This window comes from Hibiscus syriacus, unplaced genomic scaffold (genome assembly GCF_006381635.1).
Source record: "Hibiscus syriacus cultivar Baekdansim isolate YM2019G1 unplaced genomic scaffold, ASM638163v2 tig00110328_pilon, whole genome shotgun sequence".
NCBI lineage: Eukaryota > Viridiplantae > Streptophyta > Magnoliopsida > Malvales > Malvaceae > Hibiscus > Hibiscus syriacus.
The window spans coordinates 5,099,902-5,126,648 of NW_024062685.1; the positions used below are offsets into that span (position 1 = coordinate 5,099,902).

Sequence of the window (26,747 nt, forward strand, 5' to 3'; positions counted from 1 at the left end):
TTATAAAATCCGATATTTTAAAATAAGGTCCATGTCACCAAAATAAAGTCAACTTGCCAGATAAAAACATTACAATTTGATTTACTTCAAGAGATATGTTGATCCTCCAAGTGCTCGAACCAAGGTATCTAACCAACAATATCTGAAAGGGGAAAACATTTTCAAAATGTGAGCTAGGCTCAGTGTGTCCCAACATTTCCATAAAATCACAATAGGTACAAATCATAGTCCAGTAATCTCACAAATTCGTAAAAGAGTTTAACTTTTTGAAAATCATAGTTTAAACCCTTTTCTGGTACACCATCAGTAGTTCCCAAAAGTATTTTCCATATAGCTTACTTTATGCACATAGCAAAAAGAAAACCGACTTAAGGATAGGCTATGAAGCTTGTATCCTTAAGCCCAAGTCAATAAGTCCATATAGCTTACCCTAAGCACACAGCAAAGGAAAGCCGACCTAATGAAACATCTTGGGGCCCTCAAGAGTCACATTAAGCCCAATTAGCTTGATCAAAGCTATTCCATCGTATTTCAATTCCAAAATTCAATTGCACCGTGACATAAATTCCATAAATCCAAAAACATGGTAATCATATACCATTTCAAAACAAAAATTAGATAGCAGCCATATTCCATAAATTGTCACATTAAATTGGTGCATCCATAAAACAATAGCCAATGAATTCGGTGTACCACATATTAAAACCAATAAAACAGTTCAATAATAAGTAGGGAACACACCTCGATAATAGGTTCAAATAGCAAATTTACTGATTGCTGGTTTCACCACGCTCTGCTACAATTTTCGAACGGGTGAATACTGGCACACGTGGTTTAACTGATCTAGAAGAGTTGGGTCGAGCTATCGAACGATCCGGAGAGTCTCTTGTACCTTCAAACAATAATAATCTATCAGTCCCAAATCCTATTTAATTGTTCAAAGCTAGTCTTCTTAAGTATATAAGCATTTTTCGAGTTTGACTATCAATTTGGGGTATTTCGAGTCTGAATTTGGCCAAACGGATTGCGGAAACGGAATCAGGACGTCGAAAAATATAAAGTATGACTTTTCGGAATTTCAGATTCTTGGTCAAAGTCAAAGTCAACCACTTTGACCGTCGATTTGGAGACTGTCGGGTTTGAATTTGGCGAAACGGAATGCGGAAATGGATTTGGCACGTCGAAAACTATCAGGATAGGTATACTCGGAAAAGATTTACGGTCGTTTAAGGGTCGGTCAAAGCCATTTTAAGTTTTAGTCAAAGAAAGTCAACGGTCAACGGTCACGGTCAACGGTCAACGGTCGGGTCGGGTCAACGGTCGGGTCGGGTCAACAGTCGGGTCGGGTCAACCCGATTCAGACCGGTCAAACCGGTTCGAACCGGTCAAACCGGTTCAAAACTGGTCAAACCGGTTTTCCAGCAGCTCACTCTCCCTGCGGTGGCGCGTGCGGCGCGTGAACAGTGCCACGGTGTCGGAAAATTCCCGGAAAAATTTCTAAAAATTATTTTGAGCGATTCCGAGATACTTACAACGATCGGTTCAAATTTTTGAACGGCGGAGAGCTCGTATTTCAACTCGGCCGAATCTTGGCTGCTCCACCTCCTCACGCGCCGCCATCGACGGCGAACAAGGTTGACACCGGCGGACTCGAAACGACACAAGGAACACGATGGTGCAGGAGGTGTCGTAAACGGAACAACGATCGGCGGTGAATTTAAGTTTTTCCCGGCGATAGAGCTAAAAAAACGACGATGCTTTGACTGAAAATTCCCGACGTTTGGCAGCGTTTCACTTCAATTAATTTGAAGGGTTTGTTCCTCGCTTGATGATGAACACAACGGTGGTTTCAATTTTTACGATTGGACGTCGAACGGCGTCGGAATCGGGCTTGGAAGTAAGGGTACGAGAGAAGGAAAATTGAGCAAATTCAAAATTGTGTTTTCTGATTTACAATCAGAAACCATGCTTAAATTATAAGCCTGCCGACACTCCTTGGAGGAATTCAGGGCTTGATCCCTGAATTTCCTTCAACTTATAAAATGGCCTATAACTTTTCATAAATTTTAGTTCAGTCATTAAATTTCACCAATTTTCACAATTAACGTCCAATTTCAATTAAATATTATTTTGTAAATATTCGGGTTGTTACAATTGTACAGGAGACTATTTAACTATTATCCTCTTTCATTTTGATCACTGATATTTTAATTTCGTCAATGAAACTATCTAATTACTTAATATGTATATATATATATATATATGAATTGTAATACCCTAAATTTCGGGTAAGTAATCATATTGAAAGAATTTAAAATTTGGTAGGTTAAATTGAGTAAGTTGAAAAGTATAAAGGATGATGTAGGAATTTGTGTTTGAGACTTGATAGTAAGAATGGAAGAATGTAGGGGCAATTTGGTCCTTTAGATGGAATGAATTTAATATTCATTTAATTGGATTATTTAAAAAATTGAATAGGAGAATAAGAGGATAAGTTATGTTAGTTCTCTCATCTTCTTCTTCCTCACGTCCCGAGCCCCCCATAGCAAAGGTAAGGCTTTATCTAGTTAGTTTTTCTTTCGTTTTTGGGTTGGTTTTGAAACTTTAAGTGTTATAGAGGTTTGAGGAAAGTTCAAGGAGGATTACAACTAAAAGATGAAAGATTTATTTGAGATTTAAGAAAAATGAGTTTTTAAATGATTTGATGAATTTTGGTATGATATTGAAGTTTAAAGGTATATATGACTTGCCAAAGAGGTAAATAAGAGATTGTGAGCCTTAGAAGGGGTTAGAAACATGTTTGAAATTTGGGTGTGATTTTTAGTTTTAAGGGTTCTTGAGAGTTATTGGATATTATAGGTAGATTTATGGATGTATATTAGTTGGATTAAGTGATGATGAGTTTACTGGTATAGTTGGGGATAAAAGTAAGAGATTTAGGCAGAAAATTGATAAAAATCGAAGTGAAAAATGTAAAATCTGGGTAAAGGTATCGATACTGGAAGAACAATACCGATACTATAGGGTTAAATTTGAGGAAAGATGATGAACACGATGAATAGTATCGATACTGATGCAAGTAGTATCGACACTGAAGTAGGGTATCGATACCGTTATTGAAAAATGAATTCCATAATGCAAAAATGGTATCGATACTAAAGGGAGTATCGATACCATAGTATAGAAGTATCGATACCATAAGAGGGGTACCGATACTATTCAGCCTGGAATTTTAAGTTAGGATGAACTTTAATAGAATTCAAGAATAATACTTTGAGTATTATTATTTTGTATAATAACATTTGTATTGTATTTGTATGTGTGAATATGGATATTTGTGTAGATCGTAATCAAGCTCTTGAATCAAGCAAGCAAAAGGGCAATGATAAAGTTGTCGAATAGTTGGACATCAGTAAGGCATAATAGTGAGGCATACCAGTTGAGTGCATTTATTGTACTTATATGAGATGAGGATGACTTGCGATGAATCAACCTTAAATGTTTTATTAAAGTATGTTTTACAATATTTCGATATGTTTTCATAATGTTTATAGAATTGATAATAATTGTAGAGTATGAACTGCTCTAAAATGAATAGATGAATGTTTTATGTTGTGTAATCTGCTAAGTTGACTGAATAGCCCATTGTACGTGCATTGAGAGGCAAATGTGAATTTCGACATAAATTGTATATTATAGTTATCGTTCGATTTTGTTTAATGCATAACGGTGCATTTTTGTATCAATATTATGTGTACTTTTGGCACTAGATGTACAATCATGGTATTCATAATGAGTTTGTGAATCACCATTTCGTTATACAATTATGTATAAAAGTTATCGATCGATTTTGTTAAATGTGCATTTTTGTATCAGTATTGTGTGCACTTTCGACACTATGTGTGCATCCATGGAATTCATAGTAAATTTTTGAATTTCCATTTCGGCACTTCGGTGCAATGCATGTACCTTGCATTCTCATTTGACATACATTGGGCAAATAAAGGATAAATTGGAAAAATAATGATTGATAGATATGATGGGCATACTAAATATAGTTTATCAGGCTATGTGAACGAAGCTTGATTCGCCAAGCCAGTTTATGTATTAATATGATTTATACGATTTTCATTTGTATTTGGATATGTTATGATATGCTTATGTTTAAGTACAATTCATTTGGTATTACTATGCCTCACTAAGTAAATACTTAAAATGTGTTGATTTCACATGTAGGAAATAACAAAGACTAGCGGAGTAAGGAATGCAGTGGATATCATCAATCAAAGGTTGCCTCATCAGTAACTGTAGGACATTTATGTTTATTTTTTATAATTAGCTGGCATGTATTTGGACTTATGAAAATACTCTGGAATGTATTAAAGTTATAATTTTTGTATTATGTTACAACGAGCGTTTTATTATTATTATATTAAAATGTTTTGATTTATTTTCGAAACAAATTTTTATGGGTTTACAAATAAGGAAATGTTTTTAAAAGTTATGTGACACCCGTGACTTGTGTACGGAAACGTATCCGAGAAATGGGTGTTAATATATATATATATATATATATATATATATTAAAGTAAATTGCACAAGTGACCATTTAATTATTATCCTCTTTCATTTTGATCACTGATGTTTAATTTCGTCAATGAAACTATCTAATTACTTGAATAGTTCAATCAAGTCACCTACCATTAAAATTTAAACATATCAAATAAAAGTTGTGGTATAGTTACACATTTGGTCCCCATTACTTATATAAGATGTCAATTAATCCTAATTTTAATTAAATTTAATACAAATTTAATCTTCTAATTAGATTATGATGCGTGTCAATATTTAATTAGAGGGTTATTTATCATTTATTTTTTCTTCAATCAAAGTGACACTTACACATATCACCCAGTTACAAGAAAATAAGTAAATAAAGATTTGTGTTCAAAGGGATTTTAACCAACGGCAGTTAGGTTTCGAAGCAATTGAGTAACCAATTAGCAAAGAGTGTTGAATTGTTTCTAATTTACAACATATGGTATATAACTTGTACACTAATGTTTAAAATCTAATTTAAATTCACACCATTTTATACAACTTAACTTAAATTTATATTTTTCCAAAAAAAAAACTTAAATTCTTAGCATGAACCGATCAACCTTGGTGGTGAAAGAATTGTTGTTATTCTTTGATGTCTCGGGTTCGAGCATCAGGAATATCAGGGTGTGAGTGTTCAACGTCAAATAGTTGAGAGTTATCTTTGAACAAATAATGCCTTATACTTGCACTATATTAATAATAAAAAAAACTTAAATTCATATCCTAACTGTTAAAAATATATTTTTATTTTTTGATTAACTTAAAAGAATATATTTTGTTATTAATAAAAGAATAATTCTTTTTTTATTGACAAAATCTTCATAAGTAGGTTTCGCACAAATGAGGCCATTGGCCCATGCATACTCACTCAACTAAGCAACTCTCAAACTTTGCTTTAAAATATTACCAAATAAGATCAATTTGGATGAAGTTTAATAAAAATCATAAACCATAAAAATGTAGTATATTATGAAGAGATCAAGGAATAGATTGAGATGGAATAAATGATATATGTGCAGCTATGTTTGAAAAATTACTTGATAAGTATATTTAAATATAATTGTATTTAATTATATGTGTTTGTCAACCATTGTTATTTATAGGTCCTATCTAATTCTTAGGGAAGGATGGAGCGAGAATCAGTGTAATTACACAAATAAATGAAGTTCTTTTATTATTATTATTATTATTATTGTTAGAGTAAATTATCTAAATGATCACTTAACTTTGGGTGCTAACATTTTTTTAATTTAGTCATTCAAATTTCAGAGCGCTAACATTTTGGTCATCTAAACAATGACAGTTAACATTTGGATCACTCAACTTTTGTTATAATGACAAAAAACTTTTAATGCTTTTCAATTGTATCTTTAATTTTTTTTTTCTCTTTAGAATATAAAGCTAAGTCATAATTTTTATTTTTTTAAATGGTCAATTAACCATCAACTAACAATCAACATTTTTATTAACGTGATACGACAACATCAAGGACACATTTAAAACAACAATCGTTTAAGAATTTTAACATTATGACCTTTTTTATACTCTCAATTTGTAAATGTATCTCTTTTTTCAATAAAAACAACTAAAAATCATTTAATTATAAACACAAGACTAATAGATTTATATACAATTTTTTTATCAGTCGTTATCACCCATTGAATATTTTTTTATTACTTTATATAAAATATTTTTATTTATATCTTGAGTATAATAAAATATAGTATTTATTAATTTTTTCTTTATTATTATTATTATTTTTATTATTATTATTATTATTATTATCATTACCCATTTTTAAAGATTTAACTCGTGTCACCCTCTCTAAGAGAATGTTTTTTTCTCTCATTTTACATTTTAAATTATTATTTTAAATTTATTATTCAAATTATTATTATTATTTTTATTTATTTAAAATAAAAAATAATAAAAACATTTAGTTTAAGTAATAAACAGTTTGTTATCGTTTAAGCAAATTTCAATTTTGAGGTTGTGTATACAAAAAATCTTTACTGAGAGACTCATCCACCAAAACCAAATATACAATGTAAACTTGTTCGGATGAAACCTCAAACCAAGAGAGAGAAAAAACATAATAAAAGAGAACAACACTATATTCTTCAGAATTGCCTCTCTTTCTTGGTTCTTTATATTGTTTAAACAATATAATACGAATTTATGTTGTATTTTATCCAAATTAATTAATCAATAAATCGAATACAAATAATTAAATAAAAAAAACCAAGATCACCATATATGAAAAACCCTACTAGGCTGTGGTAAAGCACATTTCCTATTTGCTTTTCTCACAGTCAAAATCCCGTTCCCTCTTTTGTTCTCTTGAGATGCATCGCCCATAATGCTTTCTAGTTTACGCATTCTTCCCTCCACATATCCAAAAAGAAACTCAATAGTTTTAGAGTCAGAGAGATGAACGGTGAGGGGAAAAGTTGATTAAAAAGACGGAAAATATGGATATCCATTGACCAATGTTTGAATTGGGTGAGTGGATTTTTCCTACACGCACGGCAAAGGCCTGTACGTGGGATCATTTTTTATTTTTTTGAAATAAGGAGAAAGTATATAAATAATCTCTAAATTTTTAGGATACTTACATTTTGATAATTTATCTTTTAAAATTTATAATACAATCATCAAACTTTTAGTTTATTTTTATTTTGATCACTATCTTTATTTTTTTATGTTTTTATTGACGTGACACTTAACACCGTTAAATCCCCTTATTCTTCTTCTCTCATTCTTGTTCATCCCACCTCTAATCAGTGGTGACACACACCTTATCACCAACGTCACTTCCCAACCACACCTCGACCCTTGATTCATACTCACCCTTCACCTTTCGTCCCAAATTATGAGAAGACCCTAACGCCTCTTTTTTTGTTTTTAACCAATGACGAACGAAGGACAATGGCAATGAGAGATGACCGAATGAGTTTTGATCGAAATGGTTGTCCTTATTCCAACAGTGGTGGCAGTGTGAACGGAAGTAAGTCTCGACAAGTGACTAATGGAGTTTTGGTCGAAATGGAACGACGTTTCAACTGATACCAACGGTGACAGTCACTGACAACTGACTACGAAGATTGAGAATAGGTGTTTGAATAGTCTTCTCGCGATTTGGGACGAACGATGAACAATGAGAATGAATCAACGGTCGAGGTATGGTAGAAAGGCGACATCGATAATGATAGTGATGACAATGTGAGCCACCGCTGATCAGAGGTGAGGTGAACAGAAACAAAAGGAGAAGAAGAAGGGGGTTTAAAGAGATGAAATCTCACGTCAACAAAAACTAATGAAAAGAAACGATAATGACCAAAAAAAATAAACTAAAAGTTTAATGATTGTATTACAAGTTTCAAAAGTTAAGTGACCAAAATACAAACACTCAAACTTTCTGGGACTATTTATATGCCTTACCCTTAATAATACGATTACCAATGTTTCAATAATGAGGCTACCTATAAGGCTTGACTGTACGTAGATAGCATATCCAGCACCAGGGCTACTTCCTCAACTACTGATACTCAACAGTGAATCGCATATATATATATATATATATATATATATATATATAATGAAGTAAATTTTTTGTTTAATTGGTGGCAATCTGGCAATAATGAATTAGGTCATGGTCTTAAATAATTATATTCTTAATCTGATAATTAATTATTTGAAATGATTATAAATAGACACAATATACAGTATCAGACAAAGCTATTTCATAAAACGAAAAAAGTTATTCAAAAGCATCATGAAACACTGACAAAATCTTCTTATTTCTGCCCTTTGGATTTTGATGATAATTACGTTAGAGTTTAATGGGAATTTTTTTTATATAAAGTCATGGTTCTGTATTCCAATCATGGATCTTACCGACTCGGATTCATACAAGCAAAAGAGGATGATAAAACCCTAGATAGCTCAACCGCAAAGCAAGAACAAAAGAAAGCGTTTCGAAAATTATTCAATGGCAGGTAAAGCAGAAGAGAAAGAGGATAAAATTAATCAGTTAAAGTAGTACTGAAATAATAGTCAAGGCCTCAAAGGAGATCTAAAAAGACATAGATAGAAGGTTTGTGCACGTTGCTCACCCCCTTGGACCTCAAGAGCGGGTACATAACTGCAGCAATCAAACCCTGCAAACGACAGAAGAGTGATCAAAGTACCAAACAACCATTATTATTATTTTCTCTACAATCTTTTCTGCAAGATAAAATACAAAAGGGTCAGAAGCTGCCACAGCACGGATCATTCAATACTGGAAAAATAGCATACAAAAAGAGTACAAGACTTAAAAAATATATGCGGATGAAGGTATACAATCAGAGTCTAAGCATGGTAAGTTAAACTGGATCCTTTTCCAAGGGAAGAAATGCATCACAAGGGTTTTACAAAGAGAGGCCAACAGAGCCCAGTTGGCAGTATGCCCACCTCCATGAAAGATCATAGAAGGAAAAAGAAAGGGCTAGTTCTATGATGCGAGGTGGACAGAATGCCAATGAACTCTGTAAGAAGCCCTTTGCCAAACCCCCCATGAAAGCAAAGGAAATAAAGCTTCTGGAGGAAAAGGGAAGCAGGAGAGTTGGGTTAGGGTTGATAGGTTCTCCTATTTAAAGAGGAGAGTGGGGAGGTTTGAGACAAAAAATATTGAAAAAAAAGTAATGCTAATGAGATTGGATGGTTCAGGAGGAGAGACAGAAGCATATTTAGAAGGCTCATCATCATGGTTATTCTCTTCCCCTCTACCTTCCCTCGTTACTGGTGAAAACCCCCCACCCCGTCCCTTCAGTCTTTTTCTGAAGAAACACAGCCTCGTTATAAACCAACAATACACGCACTCTCTCTCCCTCTCAAACTGGAGTAAAATGTTAAGAGACTTCATGGTCATACACTACTGTGTGATCGAATGATGACAAAAATAGACCGTCTTTGTTTGCCTACAACTTTATGATCCTAACCGTTTCATCTTTTAGATGCTGGACCCTAGAGAAGCTGATCAGTGATGGGATATTGAACTTGAAACTAAGCATAATAATTAATATGTTTAATGACATGACACTATGATGTCTCCATTTTTATAGTTGTATTCACTTCACCGGGGATTATGTTATGGAAAAGCGAAAGCTCCCCACTATTGTACTAATGGGTCAATTCCACAAACTGTACTCACATTCTTTTGTTGTACTCACATTCGTTTCTTTGAGAAGATGACACCTAGAAAAACCGGTGCATACTTTCGAGTTACGACTCTCCTTCAATATCAAGTATTTATGTATGATAAAATCGTACATTATTTACATTGGTCCAAGTGTTCAAGTTTCCAATTCATTGGTCCAACAAAACTACAGCACTAAGCGTGGTGGAATCCTAGGTCTCTCACCCTGCTGAAAAAGCTTTAAAGCTCGAACCCCACATTCCCTTTAAACCTATTAGCCTATCAAAACAGGTTAACAATGCGATTAAATGTTAAACCGTAGGTCAATCTCTCTATACCACTATTCTATGGGTGCTTTTTCAACCCTCCTTTTTAGATGATTTCAAATTTATTGAACTTGAAACATTAAAAAGGAGAAACCTAGTGAATGGAGATTTCTTCTTGGCTATATCACATTTGACCTATTGGTGTAATAGGTAGTCTATCATATTTGTAAAAATTACTAAAATTGAACTAGAAAAAATTTACATTAAATATAATTTTTTTAATAATTTATTTAAAATAAACTAAATAAGATTAATTCATTACTATAATTAAAATACAACGTGAAAACTTACAACTAAGCTATTAAATTCTAAACTGTTAGAATCCATTTCTTTTAAATAAAATTTGTTACAATAGAATTTTGATAGATTAATCAGAGACAATTTAACATGTAATACTTATCTAATGAACATCAATAATATATGTATTTTGAACAGAGTGTTCCCTAAAGACAGACTCATGCATGTATATTTCTGCGGATGAGAGAAACATTTCGAACATACAACACAAATAATGTTCTGATATTAAAATCTTATATGTTTGACTTAACCAGATTAATACACAATGACAACTCAAAGATGCATTAAACTTTGTTGTTTAGAAAATATATTTATTAATTATGACTCTCCGTCCAAAACAAAAAGGATGAACAATATAAGTATTAAGATGAACTGCTAGAAACAATGTCGTAAATTCCTTTAAAGATAAACTAAAATTAAAACATTAAAAATTATGAATTTAAAATCGATAGCTCTTCGCCTAAATCTGAAAGAGTAATCTACGTGATCCCTTTAGAGAAAAATTATAGATCAAACTTTATTAATCCATTCACTTGAAGATCTTCGTTTAAGCCATTGAGATGCCCACATATCTCTCACCACTAGATTGGTGCTAAAAAATTCTGTAGATGCCTCTAAATGAGATGTCTCCATCCATTGAGAGTGATAAGCACTCTAACCCATGGGATAAAAGAATTGTGTTAATTGTTTTGACTCTTTGTCCGAATTAGGGAGAGTGAATCATCGCGATCACTCTACCATTAAGAACGTTGAGATGACTATGAATTCTTCTTCAAATTTATGGGAGATGTCTTTATAATTCTATGAGATACTTTATTTGGTATGTCGGTCAATGAGACTAATCAGTGGCTCTCTGTTTACACTAGAAAAGGTGAATCGCCAAAGCTCCTCATGGTTTACCGCATTCTTCCGGTATAAGCAGGAAAGATCTAAGACTACTTCATCACTAGATTGATGTTAAGGAGATCGTAGAGATGTCTCGAAATGAGAAATCTTTACACACCTTACTATAATGAGATGTAAGACATGACTTTCCGTCCAAATTATCAGAATGAATAAACCATAATCTAGAAAAAAAATATTAAATCATCAGAACAAGTAAAAAGCATAACACCACTTTATAACGCTTCCCAACAGGGACAAGTATTACATCATTTTAATGTTTATCAGAAATCACAAAAGCACATGGGTAAGAAATATGGACACCACTTATCAATGATATGATAAATAAACTTGATATGTTAGATCTCAAGCCTCGACTTCTGTTCTGCTCTAAGTTTATAAGTCAGTCTTAAAATAGTCTAAAGTTTCCAAGAAAATAAGGTATAAATAAGAAAGATAGACACAACACAAAATAAAGAAAAAGAACTCATAAACCAACTCTTAATTCACGACTCTCTACCCAAACCAAATAGTATTAACCACAAATCTTAAATTCACAATCACAATGTAAACCACCATCATACTTGTTCATCTACAATTGTCACATCATTTTTAAGTTTATATCAATCTTATAAATTATCTCACAAGTATTAAACCATTAAATTATACATTTATAAATTTGTAACTTTTTCAAAATAAAATTATTAGTTCATTGTTCACTATTAACAATTAATAGAACTTATTTATAGTAATGGTGTAATTATAAAGATTAATAATTATGAAAGGATAATGTATGAATGATGTTAGAAGTAAACCATTAGTAAACTTCTTTTTTTTTATGTTATTAGGTTTTCTTAAACTAAAAATTCAACACTCATAACTATTAGTAAACGACTGATATATATGATTTGCTCACATTAATTAAGGCACTCAAATTTTTATTATATATGAATGAATTAATATTATTAAAGATTTTTTAATAAAAATCAAATTTTCTTATGTTATAAATTTGACCCTTGATTATTATAATTAAGAGTTTAAGCAGTCTACCATCATACAATATAATTGTTGATACAATAATTAAATTAATTTATCGTAATATAATTTGCTATATATATATGATGAAGCGTTGAGCCGTCATTGAAACGCCATATGTAAAGGCGATATGCAAAGCATTTTTGTTGTTTTTGGAAAAGCAAGCATTTACTCATTCAAATATCAATTACATCAAAAATGACCTTTTCTTAATACAATTGGATTTATCGAAATAAATCCAAAATGGACTAGTCTTCAACGAAAAGCGGATATGATGCCAAAGATATAGAAGCAGCAGACACCTTTGTTGAATGCCAAAAGCTGACGCGCTTTTGTTCCCTGCGCTGTGTTCAATTTCAAGTGTCACCTACTTTTGCTTAGCTTTTATGCTACGGTGCGATTGTGGGGACAATGGATCCGCTTTGCAAACAAACACCAAACCCTCTAATTATTTCCTTCAATTTTCATTTCAAAGTGCTATACTTTTATTATCGCTCGTCTATAACGCCGATGTGCTATAAGCTTACACGAGGAATTTTTTGAATATTTTAAGATGATTATATGATAGTGTGTTTATAATTTTATTCAGCCATTAATAATATATATACTCTAAAAAGAATAACAATCCCTTTTACTATTGTGACTATTTAAGAGACCTTTCAATGAGAAAATATTAGTTTTCTTCGCTACTTGTTTAAGGTCTTTTAATCCAAAGTCAAATATCAATCAAATGAAAAATAACATAAATAATGAGAATATCCTCGTACTCTACATTTAAACCGATTTAATCTAAAACTAAATATCAACCACACATAACTTATGTTTTGAGCCTATGCATCCGTGATTATTGGCTAAACCCTCCAAATCACTTTTGATGCATGCGGACCACCTCTCAATTCCCACGCAATTATCATATTTCCTCATGCACTTCATCATTCTTCTTCTTCTTCTTCTTTTTTTTCTGTTCAACATGTTGCTTTACTTTTTTTTGTCTATAATGGTAAGCAGTAAGAATCTTTTCATTATATAATATACAAATGCATGTAAATGTACGCAGTATATGTAGGCAAAAGGTGGTAATCTCATCTTCCGACACTTGGTAGCAGGTTTATCCACAAATGGAGCTGAGTTCGAGTTGGAAAACATTGGCTAAATCTAAACAAGCTGATGACTGAGATTGGGTAGGTAAAAGAGAAGAGAGATTTTTTGAGATTACAAACATAGATAAAAGAAATTGCAGATACTAAAAGAGATTTTGATGCATATATATATTTATATGGTTATATGATTGATGATTCAAGTGAATGGTTATATGATTGATGATACAAGTGAATGGTTATATGATTGATGATACAAGTGAGTCACTTTCCAGCTCAGTTGCCATGTGACTCGGACTGTATTCTCAAATTCTAAAGCTGCCTCTACCTACTACTCATATCTATAGGTTGATCAAACAAAATACTTGAAATAGACATACATACGATGTGTACGTACGCACATATTATTATATACAGGGTTTCCTTATCATTTGCTGGTGCTTTCTGGAGGCCAAGGTGAAGTTGTGCATCAAATTGTCTGACATAATGCAGTTCTCACTTTCTCACATTCTATGGGACCTAACTTCCGTAACATTGCCTTCTCTTTTCCCAGAATATTTATGATTACTTCCATTTCTTTGCTACTGTTGTGGCGTTGAAAACTTGCCTAGACCTGCTTCTGTGTTTTCAGTCATATTTCAATTGTGTTGGCTTAATTTTATATATAACTTTGAAATAATTCCTTTTTTCTTCATACATATTTAAAAATCATTGCTATGTATGTATCCATATCATTTTCTTTTTATGATATTCAGTTCGTGCAATTATTCACAGAATGGTTAAATTTACTCGTTTTGATCAGCCTTATTCAGAAAGAGAAAGCACTTACTAGTCGACTAGGATAATCATTCTCAATCAGCAGCATTTTTATTGCCTTCTATTTCTCAAGCCTGAATTAATTCCTCCACTGATTTCATAATCTTAATGTATTCTTGATTGTTATTGTTATGCAGTAATGTGCTAAACGGGAGATAATGTACGTAGAAACGATCACACAATAAAACAAGATATTAAGATTTTATGTGGAAAACCTTAAAAGGGGAAAAAAATCAAAATTACAGTAAATTCTCTAATATCTAAATTACAAGAGATTTACAGTAATTACTTGATAAAAAAGAAAACTCATATTAGAAAGAGTCTTATTTGATACTAATTCCTACGTCTATTCAAAGATTGATCCCATTTTTCTTTTTATTTATTTCTTCATCAAGTGAATCACAGTATGAATTTTTTGAGCTGATCAAATAAAATTTGAGTCACAAACTCTGACAGTTATATTAAAATTTCTGCCTCTCTACTGCATAAAATATGGAGCTCCTTCAAGCCACTTATAGCCAGGCATTTGTTTATTTCTCTTTTAATTAGGGTCTTTAAGCTGATATAAGGGCCAAAAAGGAGGGGGGACAAAAGAGAATGGATTGGGTTAAAAGACTTACAAGTGCTAAATTGCTTGTATGAATAGACATGTGTCAACATCACGTATGACTATTTACAGGTGCGCTATAATATTATTGATGGTAAATGTAGCTAATTTCCGAGACATATAATACTTTCGAATGCAATTTTTTATTTAACATTTGAAATGTAAGGAGTGGCCATCATGCAGTGGGATGCCTTGCACCACATTCTCCAGTACCAAGGGGGATTAGCAATGAAAGGAAAGAAGGATGAGGAATCATTGCTTTTGCCACACTACATATCTGTGTCCGCTGGTTGCTAGTGTCCACTCTCTTCCATTTGGACACCATGAACCATCCCCAATCTTCATGCATACTTTGTCTCCAATCATTGCAGAATACAGGTTGTTTTGAGACTCCAGGATCCTGACAGATGAACGAGGCGGATGCAAAGCATCCTCAGATTGAGTTTCTTTATATTAGATGTTCATTTTACTATGGGTGCTCACCTTAAAATTTGACTTGTGTCTATCTTATACGAAAAATTTAAATGTGTGTGCCCACCCTAAAAAGTATTTATGGATCCGTCACACTCGCTGTGGATATCTTCTCCTTAGAATGTTCATCTGCATGCATGCGTAACGAAATTTTATAAAACATTCATCGGAGAAATGTTGTCTTGGCAACTAACAACCAATCTAATAAATGGAATCCAATGGTTGAGTTGTGCATCATACCAATTGTAATATCCTAGTTTTGTCCGAATAGTTGAAAGCGAGTGCTGGGTTACAAAAAATTAATGTGGAGCCATTCATGGTTGCATGATAAAAGGCAGATCATGAAGGCCCTAAATTTGAAGGATTATCCACGTTTTTAATCTTGCTTTGTTACGAGTCGATGGAGCTAATTTTGAATTGGCTCGTTGAATTTGGGGCAGTGAAAAGATATGAGTAATTTGAATAGCATAGAGGATTTTTTTTTTTTTTTTGCTCAGCAATCAATTTTATTAATAGGATTTAAATCTACACTAGCTCATTAAAAATTTTCTTAAGCTTAGATGGAGGATAAGAATACAAATAGCAAGGCAAGCGAAGCACAAACAAAACCGCACTGACAACCAGAGAAAACCGAGCTCTAAGGACCGAATACAAACAGCTACATAACTACCAAGACATACAAGCCCTCTTCTTCAACGGCACGCGCGCCGCCCAAAACAAATTAGTATCAACGACAGCTATAATCGAGCTGGAGCACAGCAGAAAACAAAGCACAACCGCTGGCCAGGAATACAAACAGAAGACATCAGCAAACCTGAATCTGTCAGACATGGAAATCACAACACCTCCCCTACACAATAAAAGGCCAATATTATGTTTCTTTCTTTTGGTAAATGGTAATATTAAGTTTTGGATCATGCCTGAAGAATCCCCTTGGTTGTGAAGTCAAATGCAATTGAAAGTTGTCCTGTGACATCAATCCAATAAATGATCCTTTGTCCATTGCTATCTGCAGTAAAGGTAGTGAATACAATGAATTAAGACGTAAACATGCCAGATGCCAACAACATTCGTATTGAACCAGTCAGCTGATTACATGGATAGATTTATCGATGAAAACCAAGTCGAATTTCTTCTATGGAAGATCTCAGATATGAAAAACAGATCAAGTGCATTACCTTGGTTATAGTCTAAGCCGTATCCATTATAATTGCAAGAATCCCGATAATCCCCAACAGAAAATATAGGCTTTGCTTCTTCAATATTTCTTTCACATATTTTGCAGAGTAAATTATAGAGACAACAGTCCTCCGTGTCCTTTAGTAGTTCCGATACGATGATTGATTACTATGTCAGCCATTTCTCAAACTTTGTACTGCTTTAGCTTTTGGAGTAAAGCTTTCAGCAGCTGCTCAGACCCATATGCAGAATATAATGAACAAAGGTTTTAGGGAAGATACCCTGTAATAAGACAATAGGTTATATACATATATCCTGATCAGACATGTGCATACTTGATGATAAGATACTAGTTCTTGCTTTAATAAAAAAATGTTCTCTAACCTTGTGGTGAAAAGGAATTAGTTGCTGGTGGCAACCATTCCTATGTAAACCCGGCTTTTGCAATGTCAGGAATCTTCTTTTCTAAGTTTCTCCACCAGTCATACTTGTGAGACTCCCAATTAAAACCCTGTTGAACAAACTAAGCAACTTGGAAGCTCTTCCCTTAGCTGTTATGGATAATTTTATGCAACTATTCCGTATTCCGCTTTCGGAACAGAGAAAACGACCCCCGGATGAGTGATGATATCAGTAGAATTCAGTATGGGAAGTATCATCTTAGATTATAAATCAGCACATGTAAAACCATAAAGCATTAATGAACTCAAAAAAGCCTCTTTGTGAGTGAAATATAGGAGAGGGAGAAGTCATGAAGATGAAGATGGTTAAGGAATCTCGCAAGAAGAGCACTGCCACTTTTCTCAACCACTTGTTGGGAATATAGAGTGTCAGCAACGGGGAAGATGAAATAATTATGCACGAAGTATACATTAAAAATATGATGCTTTTGTATCTTAATATCTCTTTCATTCACTTTGAATTCGTGTACATTTGGTTGTAAGATGATTTAAATTGTTTTCCCACTTCAATTTTCCTGGGAAACAAACAATCTCAATATTCTCGAAGCTAACAAGTTGTCCCAAAAAGAAAGGACAAAGGAACAGTGTGTGCCATTGGATCAGAGATAGTTGGCTTACTGTCTCTTTTCTCAATTTGTTGATGGCTGTATAAACGGGGCAGCCCTCTTCCTCAATGAAAACTTTGGCCTAAAGCTAAAGGTGTTAGAATTGCTAATATTTAAGCGAAATAGTACAGATTTACTGTTTAATAACCATGAGACAGGTCAGTCGGTATGTTAACACGAGGATGCCTAGCGTAGTCTGCACCATATTTTGTACGAAGTAGTTGAGTTGCCCCACCCTTGTCTCCCACTTCTTCGATGCCGGTTTCGGTACTCGTACCAAAAATGTGGAATTCTACGTAGTTAGAGCATCAGGAAGTGTCGATCGACATCCAAGGACCTTGCCACCAACATCCGGAAAGTTCTCGTGTCCGGGCAAACCACCTACTTTACCACTTCTAGTTACCGAAATGGGGTATTTCAGCAGGTGCCCCTGTAAATGCTTAAACTCGTTGCCCGAGTACCTTTCCCAGTTTTCTTCAGCAATGCTGTTCACAGTCTTCACACACTCCAAACTTTCAGGTTCCTCAAACAAATCCTTCATCATGTGCATGTGTTCAGCCCACAGTGACATTCTGTACCCATAAACCTGCATGTTATTCGATTGGTTAGCATTATTTCTCCGAAATTAAGAGGAAGAATAAATACTAAAGCGAGGTGACAAGGACTGGACGGTTCAAACCTGACCACGCGGATGTTTCTTACTCTCTTTCCATGTGTAACGGGGTTGACATGCACCTATTGCTATCTCGGTGTCTCTCGAACCAGCCATCGATCGTTGATTGATATTGGCAGACCCCAATATCACATACTCGTCATCTACTATCATTCCCTTTGCGTGTACATAAATCATAAACCGTTGGAACCGTAGTGAAGTTGAAATCTGAAAATAATGATGCAACTCAACATTCTCAGCTCCGTATGGAAGTCGATTCAAATCGAGTTCTAATACACTGCAGAACTTGTTTGATTACCGTGTCACCAGTAGGCGATAACAAGCATGAACGTGACCAAGAGTAGTCCGAGGGAAGTTCTTCTCGATTACCGAGGCAGTAGAAGTTTAGGTAGTCTTGTGGATGAGAATCCTCCATTTCCATAGATTTCAACTCTTTTCCTACGATTCCATACATCATTTTAAATGTCTGACCCTGAAATATCAGCATTTCTAAGCTAAGATATAATATAATGCGACTAGAAATCCCCTTGCAAATCAATCATCTATCATTACTTGAATAAAAAAAAAGAAAAAGACCTGCCAAAAGAGAATTTCTTGCACAGATGTTGAAGTAGGGACACCCTCAGGCCACATTGGCACCACAACATAAACTGCAAATCTCTCTTTTGCCCTTATCTTACTAGCAATCTTCAATGCCAATTCCATGGGAATCAAATTATCAGCACCTAACAGTACCAAAAAAAAGATTATCATCTCAGAATCTGAGACCAAAAAAAAGAAATTCTTGCATAGATGTTGAAGTAGGGACATCCTAACACGAATGTTCATGATAATTTGAACCAGTTTCTCGATTCACAACAAATTATCTACTTATGACGAACAGAATGAAACGCTTGAGTGTGAAAAGTATGCAAAAAGAAGAAGATAGAGGTAACTGAAACCTGCTTTGTAAGCCGGCCAAGCGTATGATGATCCAATGAAATACTGGTTCTCAATGTATATGAAGTGTTGAGCGGATCGAATTGCCTGGATGTATGCTGTTTGAATGCTCTTGTCTATAACCAGATTTTTTGCACAAACAAGATTCTGCAGTAACAGGAAGGAATCAAACCGTGCACGTTGTAGAAAAATGAAAAGTTAACTGTCTATTATAGTAACTCAAACAGGAATTAATACCTCAGCATCTGCTTGATAAACATCCTTAGGGAACCCTTTCACAGATCCTGAATCTATAGACCGGAAAACCTGCCGGTTTAAAGATCCAGGAAAAGGTTAGATGAAATGGAAGTAGTTTGCTTCAAGAGGCATGTGGTAAGTTGTACCTGGACGTTCCAATTCTCCGGATCTCCTTCACTGCAAACCCACAATGAAGGATCGTCCTGTGAGATTCCCTCAGAAGGACTTAGTATCCAAGAAATTCGATCCAACTTCAATAAAGAATCTTCATTCTTGCTACCCCTTTTCAATCGTCGTCCGATCTCAGCCCATTTTTTAGCTTTCCTCCAACGCTGCTCAAAGTTCTTAAGGACATCATAAGCAGCAGGTCCTTCAACCTTACAATGTAAATCATGCCATGGTTCTCTTGGGCATTTAATTCCTGCCTAACAATTAAAAGAGAAACAAAGAATCAGCAAGAGCAACTGATGTCAAGATTCTTTAAAGTAATTGAAGATCATATGTACTACAAGAGGAGGTCCTAGTACATATGACTAACACAAACCCAATTTCAGTCAAGCTCCTAAAAATGAAATACTCACAGAAAATGTGGGGTTGTGAAAATCCTCTCTGAACACCGTATTAAGGCCCCGAAACAGTCGATGTTCGGGTGTATCATAACGCCCATCACACAGGTCCAGACCTCCTAAAAAAGCAGTGATCTTTCGATTATTTCCAGATGCCAATGAATCCACGATTACACATTTCTGATGGTGTGTAAAGAAGGTTCCAACAACCTGGATTGCATGCCACACTAAAGTAAGTTTTTTCTCTCTGGAAAAGAGTTAGTTCACTGTTAACTAGATGGGAAAATGTGAAAATAAGAATTGGAACGAAGCATAAAGCATGCCTGTTGCTTGAAAATGCTAAGCTTACTGCTGGCATATCGAGGGGACAGCACACATGTAACAGAAGAGTGCTTGAAGAACCTCCGTGTTTCTTCATCATGTGTTTGCATCACTCCCGCCTGCATTCAAACACTTTTCCTTGTTAAAAAAATACAATGAAATTTGAACAAGAAGGCAGCAGATAATTAAATGATAAAATTGTTGCTGATAATCCGTACGGTGTTGATGAAGAACTTGCTATGGGAAGTCTTGTCGTCCCAAACCAACACCAGAACTTTAACCCCTTCTTCCGATTTGTATTTAAGCAAATCCCCCAGTCTCAAATCCCCACCTTTAGGCAACGGCCTCATCTGCTCTCTTACAAGCTTCACCTCGTGAAAAACGGACCATCCCGTGATGTAAACCATGTGATGCGCTTCTAAAATTGCATGGCAAATGTCTTCCCAACACGGTTCGTGCTTGAAAACGGTCCCGTTCTCCAGCTCAATCTCCGGCAACATTGATGGCATAACGTGCGCGTCTTGGTACAAAGTAATTGAACCTCCGTGCCGGGCGGGGAAATAACAGTTTGCGATCCCGTATTCGTTCGGGTTTGCCGCGTTTCCATATTTGAAAAGTGGCATTTCCTCGCATTTGGTGAATTTCAATTCCAGGTGAAGGGCGCAGTCGGATTTTGGCGGTCTCCCGTAAGAGCTTATTATAGGAAACCAACCGCTAATCATTTCGCCGGGGAGGATATCAGCTGCGGGCACGGTGGTCACTCCTATCAAATCAGCGCCGAACACGACGTTATCCTTGATGTAAAACTCGAACTGGTTAGCTGGGTGAGCCAGGGGGATTTTGAATCGCTCGTTCCAAACGGGATGTTGAGAGTTCGAAATCACGCGCGTACGTGCCACCGTGGCACCGGCTAGGCAAGCCGTTACGTAAGGGTCGCTGGTGACTATCTTCCGGGGGTGAATATTCTTCTTTCGTTTACTAAAAGGGTCGAATGACGTAAAGCATCGTCGAAGACGGTCCGACAGTAAATCCATGGTCGGCAAGCCTCGAGCTTCGATGATTTTCAACTCAAGATCACCATGCAGACATTCAACGGACTCCAGGACATTCTGGTCCGACATCGAATCAAATCCAAACGATTTCGAAAAGCAGTTTGATGATTACGTTGATAATTGTAAAATAACAATGTCTAAATTCTAATAATCTATGTTCTTCGTGGCTGATGTTGTTGTTCCCTCCGCATCGGATATAACCGGAGGAACAATAACCCGCGATCCGGTCATTCTTCTCCGACCATAGCCAACGGCGACAACCGGCGGCCAAATTGAAAACGAGAAGTTGACGGATTTTATCAATCTTTTTTTAGTTGATCTTATTATTAATCTCTTGTTAATTATGTTTTTAAAAAATAATTTATTTTATGCCGAGAAACTGTGTTAAGGTACAGGTGGCTGCAATTAAAGAATGTGTGGGTTATGACATTTAACTATCCCATTGAAAGGATGGAATTGAGTTGTAGTTGGATTCTGTTGCTCTCGAGAGAGGAGCTTTGCAAGGCGAAGTTCCGAAAAGACCTTGCTTTAAAGATTCTGTCCACAAAAACACACGGAAGTCAAATTAATCAATCACCATTTATGTGATAAATTAAGCTTAGAAGAAGTAAGATATGAACTCTTGACAGGGCGGATTGGATTGGTGGGAGTAATTATATACAAATTATTTTCAGAAAATAGTTAGATTTAATTTAGTATGTTAAAGGAAAGGGGAAAAATTGAGAAATTCATATATTGCTTTAGTAAATATATTAAAATGTTGGACTATGATATGTAAATGTGACATTTTCAATATATATATATATATATATTATTTTTAGATCAATTCAAATTAGAGTGATATAACTCAAATCTTTTTATTATTATCAAAAATCAACTCAATCGGGCTATAGATGAACCTCCGATCAAAAAGTCGATAAAAGATGCTTAAAGTTAAGAATTTTTTTTTTATTAATATAGGATAATTATAGGTGGTTAATAACTGTTAAATTTTATGAAGCTACAATCATACTCTCCATTCACCGAGATATATATATATATATATATATATATATATATGAGATAAAATCATGTTACCCAATATAAAACTCTTTTAGTTTTGTACAGATTTAGAACAGTTGAATGAGTGAAAATAAATAGTTGAGATTGACTTTTTATTTTTTCCACTAAATAGGAAATGAAAAGAGAAAATATTCAATAGAAAAAAATAATAATAAGTCAATCTCAATCATCTATTTTCACTCATCCAACGGTCCTAAATCTGTGTAAAACTAGAGAGTTTTACATGGTGTGTGTATATATATATATATAATTTTAAATTAAGTGAGATAGGAGTAAATATAGGCTTTCCCATACAATGGGATGTAAGCTCAAAAAAAGGGAATGATTAAAAAATTATTAAAAAATTTAAAAATATAACATTACCAAAATAATGAAGGACAGACACTATTAATATGAACATAAAAATATAATATAATTGTACATTAACACTTAATTTTATCATAACTCAAACATGATATTCCTAATGGTTGTGAACCCCTGTCAAGTGAGAGAACCAATTTGAGAATCCAATAATAATCCATCATCAAGAAAATAAAAAACTTGTACTACAAACAAGACCGAAACATATAAACAACACCTATTTTTAAATAACCAGTTGTAATAGTGAGCCTGTCAAGATATATTTATATTAATATAATATAATGGTTTGATTTGTTGTAACAGTGACCTTGTCAAGAAATATTTATATTATTTTTTAATTATTTAATCTAATTAGCAAACTAAATTTATTTATCACAAACTTACATTTAACGTTAAAAAGATTTAAATGAAATAAAATGGTTGAAATTTAAAATTAAATTATCTCATTTAATTCCGGACGAAAAAGCTACATTAGACACTTGTTTTTAATAGGCACTAAATGTTAATTTGAGGTATAATTTAGTCACTTAAAAGTGTGTCTTTTTAAATATATATATATTTAAATTTTAGATGTGTGACACATATTATATAATGATTAAATTTAACTTCCGTTACGATTTAAACATTTAAAAATATAATGTTAAAAACATTAAACGCTTGTTTTTAATAGAAGATTATTTAAAATAAAAAATGAATGTATTGTATAATTTGGGCACATACAATGTTTTAAGCCTATGGAGTTTTAACACTCATTTGCTGTATAAATAACGTAAAATAAATAAATTACCAAGCAATTTTTAGTAATAAATTTTACAGAAAATAAATAAGTAATAATCAGATTGGAGAGATCTCGTGTTAGGCGCTGCTGGTCTCTGCAAATTCTGTTGTTTGACAACTGTATTTTCTAAGATGTATATAATTAACAATTAAATAATATTTAGCTTTTAACTTTTCTCCAACCCCAAACATGTAATTCTGTTTTTTTCTTTCAAATAATTATTTCTTAAGATCACCATTATTTGATGCGTTGCACTGAAAGATTTTTAAAGGTCATATTCAATGTATTAACTGTAAATTCTAATTTCTTGATTCATACTTTAAATTTCATTTCAATCACCTTTGTTTTGATTTGAGGAAGATGGAAATATGAAAGTGAAGAGGAGAAACAGAAGGAAGATGGAAGAGAAAATCATTTTTTTGTTTTAGTTTGGGGGAAGATAAGAAGATGAGAGGGAAGAGAAGAAACGGAGTGAAGATGAGAGGGAAGAGAAGAAACAGAGTGAAGATGAGAGGAAAAATCATTTTTTTTTAATATTAAAAACATGCCACATGGCATTTTTAAAAGGTTAATGGCAGAAATTAATGGTGTGTCACGGTCAAACCCAAATTGAATTACAGAATGAAATATTATACACCAAATTAAAAAAAAAAATTAAACACCAAACTAGAATCAAAAGCATACATTGAGTACCTTTTTCATATTTAAGCCTATATAAAAATTTAATTTCATAAAAATATAAAATTTCAAAATAATACACATACCTTCCATATATTAAAAAAACACGAGGAAGAGAAAACAAATCTGAACATGCATTAACATCCGACTACATCGGTCTTCCTTCTCTTGTGATAGTATCATATGATTATGATCAACAATCTCTCACCGCGCGCTTAGCTTGTTTCATTACCGTCAAATACTCTTTCCGCATGTCGACAAAATTCTCTTTAATTTCAAAGATACTGGTCTTTCTTCCGCCGCCCGAAAGAGATCGAAACCGCCGATAAGGTCCCAGACTTCATCGATACTTTTTATAACCTAGTCACCGATATATACAAATGGGGGTGGGTTCAATCCTTCTATTTCTCACCTTTCATTGCCGAGAAATTCCACTGTGGCGCGACACGCCTCTCGAAGAGATGGTCGTCGATCTCATGGACGTTAGACCCAGGTACCGAATCATCAACGTTAGATGCGGCGTTGGCGAACCCATACGTGCCATCGTGGCTCACTCGCGAGCCAATGTCGTGGGAATCACAATCAACAATTACCAAGTCAACCGTGCCCCAATGCACAACAAAAAAGTCAGACTGGATTCATTTTACGAAGTTGTTTGCGGGAACTTCCTATATATGTCATTTCAAGATAGCGTCGAAATAAGAACAAGTGAACGGCGAGGTCTTCTGAGTGTTGAAATCGGGATCTCTTTTCGTGTCTTACGAGTGGGTTACAAAGGACAAGTACATAGTCGATAACCCCGAGCATGCTCAGGTCATTCAAGGTATCGAAAGAGGCGACGCTTTGCCTGGTCTGAGAAGCTACTCGGATATTCCTGAGATTGCTAAAAAGACAGGGTTTGAGGTTGTGAATGAGAATGATCTAGCCAAGCCACCGTCTCTGCCGTAGTGGAGCAGGCTTAAGATGGGGAGAATCCCCTACTGGAGGAACCACATTGTCGTCACCGTGTTAACTGACATAGGGATTGCTCCTAAAGGAACCGTTGATGTTACGATATGCTGTTCAAGATCACTGATTATTTGACCAGAGGTGTGGAAACTGGAATTTTCCCCCTATGCACATGATTCTCCTAAAAAAACACAAGGTCCCTCCTTAAAAACCTTAGCCATTTTTTCTCTGTTACTTTACCTGTCGCCCTTAAATTTAATTTACAAGGTTTCATTTTCTACTTTATTCAATCATCATGTGCTTTATTTTTAGTTTCATTTAATTTTAAAGTTATTGGTTTAGGGTTTAGGGTTTAATTCATGAGTAATGATGGTGAGTTATATAAAGAAATAGAGTTTCCATCTAAAGAATAAGCGATGATGGCAATTAAGAATTACAACATTCGTAATCATGTTCAGTCTAGAGTCAACCGCTCCACCACCTAAAAGTATGTCTGCCACTATGTCCAACGTGACAGTGGATGCAACTAGATGGTTCATGTATCGAAGAGGAAGAGGAAAATAATATATGAGGACTAACAGTATACAACGGTTCTCACACATATTGTGCTGAAGGGATCAACCAGGATTATCCCAACTTGGACTCCGACATTATCTACCAAGCCATCATGCCCATGGTCAAAGAAAACTCCTATATAGCTATTGTGGTGTTGATTTCAGTTATACAGTCGCAATATGGGTACACCATCTCATACAGGAAATCATGGAAGGTAAAACAAAACGTCATAAAAAAACTTCACATCGAGTGGGATGCATCTTGCAACGAACTACCAAGTTTGTTTAGTGTAGTGCGTAGATTGAATCCTGAGATAATTGTCGACTTCGAAATTTGTCATGCATGCCACAATGATCAAATGCTTCGCGATCGATGCCAATTTTACCAGCTTCTTTAGGATTACCTATAGTGTATTAATGTTGTGAAATACTACAAGCCATGGTCCAAATTGATGAGACATTCTTGTATGGAAAGTACAAGCAAGTTTTACTATTGATAGTTGTCCAAGATGAAAATCGCAACATTCTTCCAGTTGTTTTTGCCCTTTTTTGAAGGAGAATATACAGATTATTGGGTTTTTTCCTCAAAAACTTACGCTCACATGTTGTCACGAGGGAAAAAAATATGTATCATTTCAGATGCAGAGCTGGGATCAAAGCAACAATGGAGTCTTTGGGTCCAATGTGGCAAACACCATATGTCCAACATCGGTACTGTATCTGATACATTATTGCTAAATATCATGGAAAGTTCAAGAAGAATGATGAGCGTCAATTACTTGTGTGCATGGGTATGTAAAAATGCCTAAGTTTATTTCTCAATCTTTTTCAATTTTGTATGGAAACTTAATAGTAAATTTTACATTTGACGCTCAGGTTACGAGCCATTACTTGAAACATTTGAGTTCATGCTTCAATATTTGCAAGGAAAGAACGAGGAATGATACAATTACATCAGCCTTATCAACAAAGAAATATATACAAATGCATATGATGATAGATATCGATATGAACATATGATG

The 26,747-nt window shown here is 34.3% G+C and overlaps 1 protein-coding gene and 1 pseudogene across 1 annotated transcript; one reads left to right on the forward strand and one right to left on the reverse strand.

The window, feature by feature from the left end:
* Positions 1 to 17,385: 17,385 nt before the first annotated feature.
* Positions 17,386 to 21,414, reverse strand: LOC120118705 (phospholipase D delta-like). The gene is made up of 10 exons (XM_039138708.1): positions 20,512 to 21,414; positions 20,296 to 20,412; positions 19,988 to 20,182; positions 19,553 to 19,831; positions 19,407 to 19,475; positions 19,172 to 19,316; positions 18,807 to 18,955; positions 18,529 to 18,702; positions 18,237 to 18,437; positions 17,386 to 18,143 (listed from the first exon to the last, which is right to left on the reverse strand). Exons 1-10 carry the CDS (start codon positions 21,412 to 21,414, stop codon positions 17,850 to 17,852), a joined length of 2,526 nt encoding a protein of 841 aa, XP_038994639.1. The 3' UTR covers positions 17,386 to 17,849.
* A 3,085-nt stretch (positions 21,415 to 24,499) lies between these two features.
* On the forward strand, positions 24,500 to 25,379 carry LOC120118309 (annotated as a pseudogene).
* The last annotated feature ends 1,368 nt before the right edge of the window (positions 25,380 to 26,747 follow it).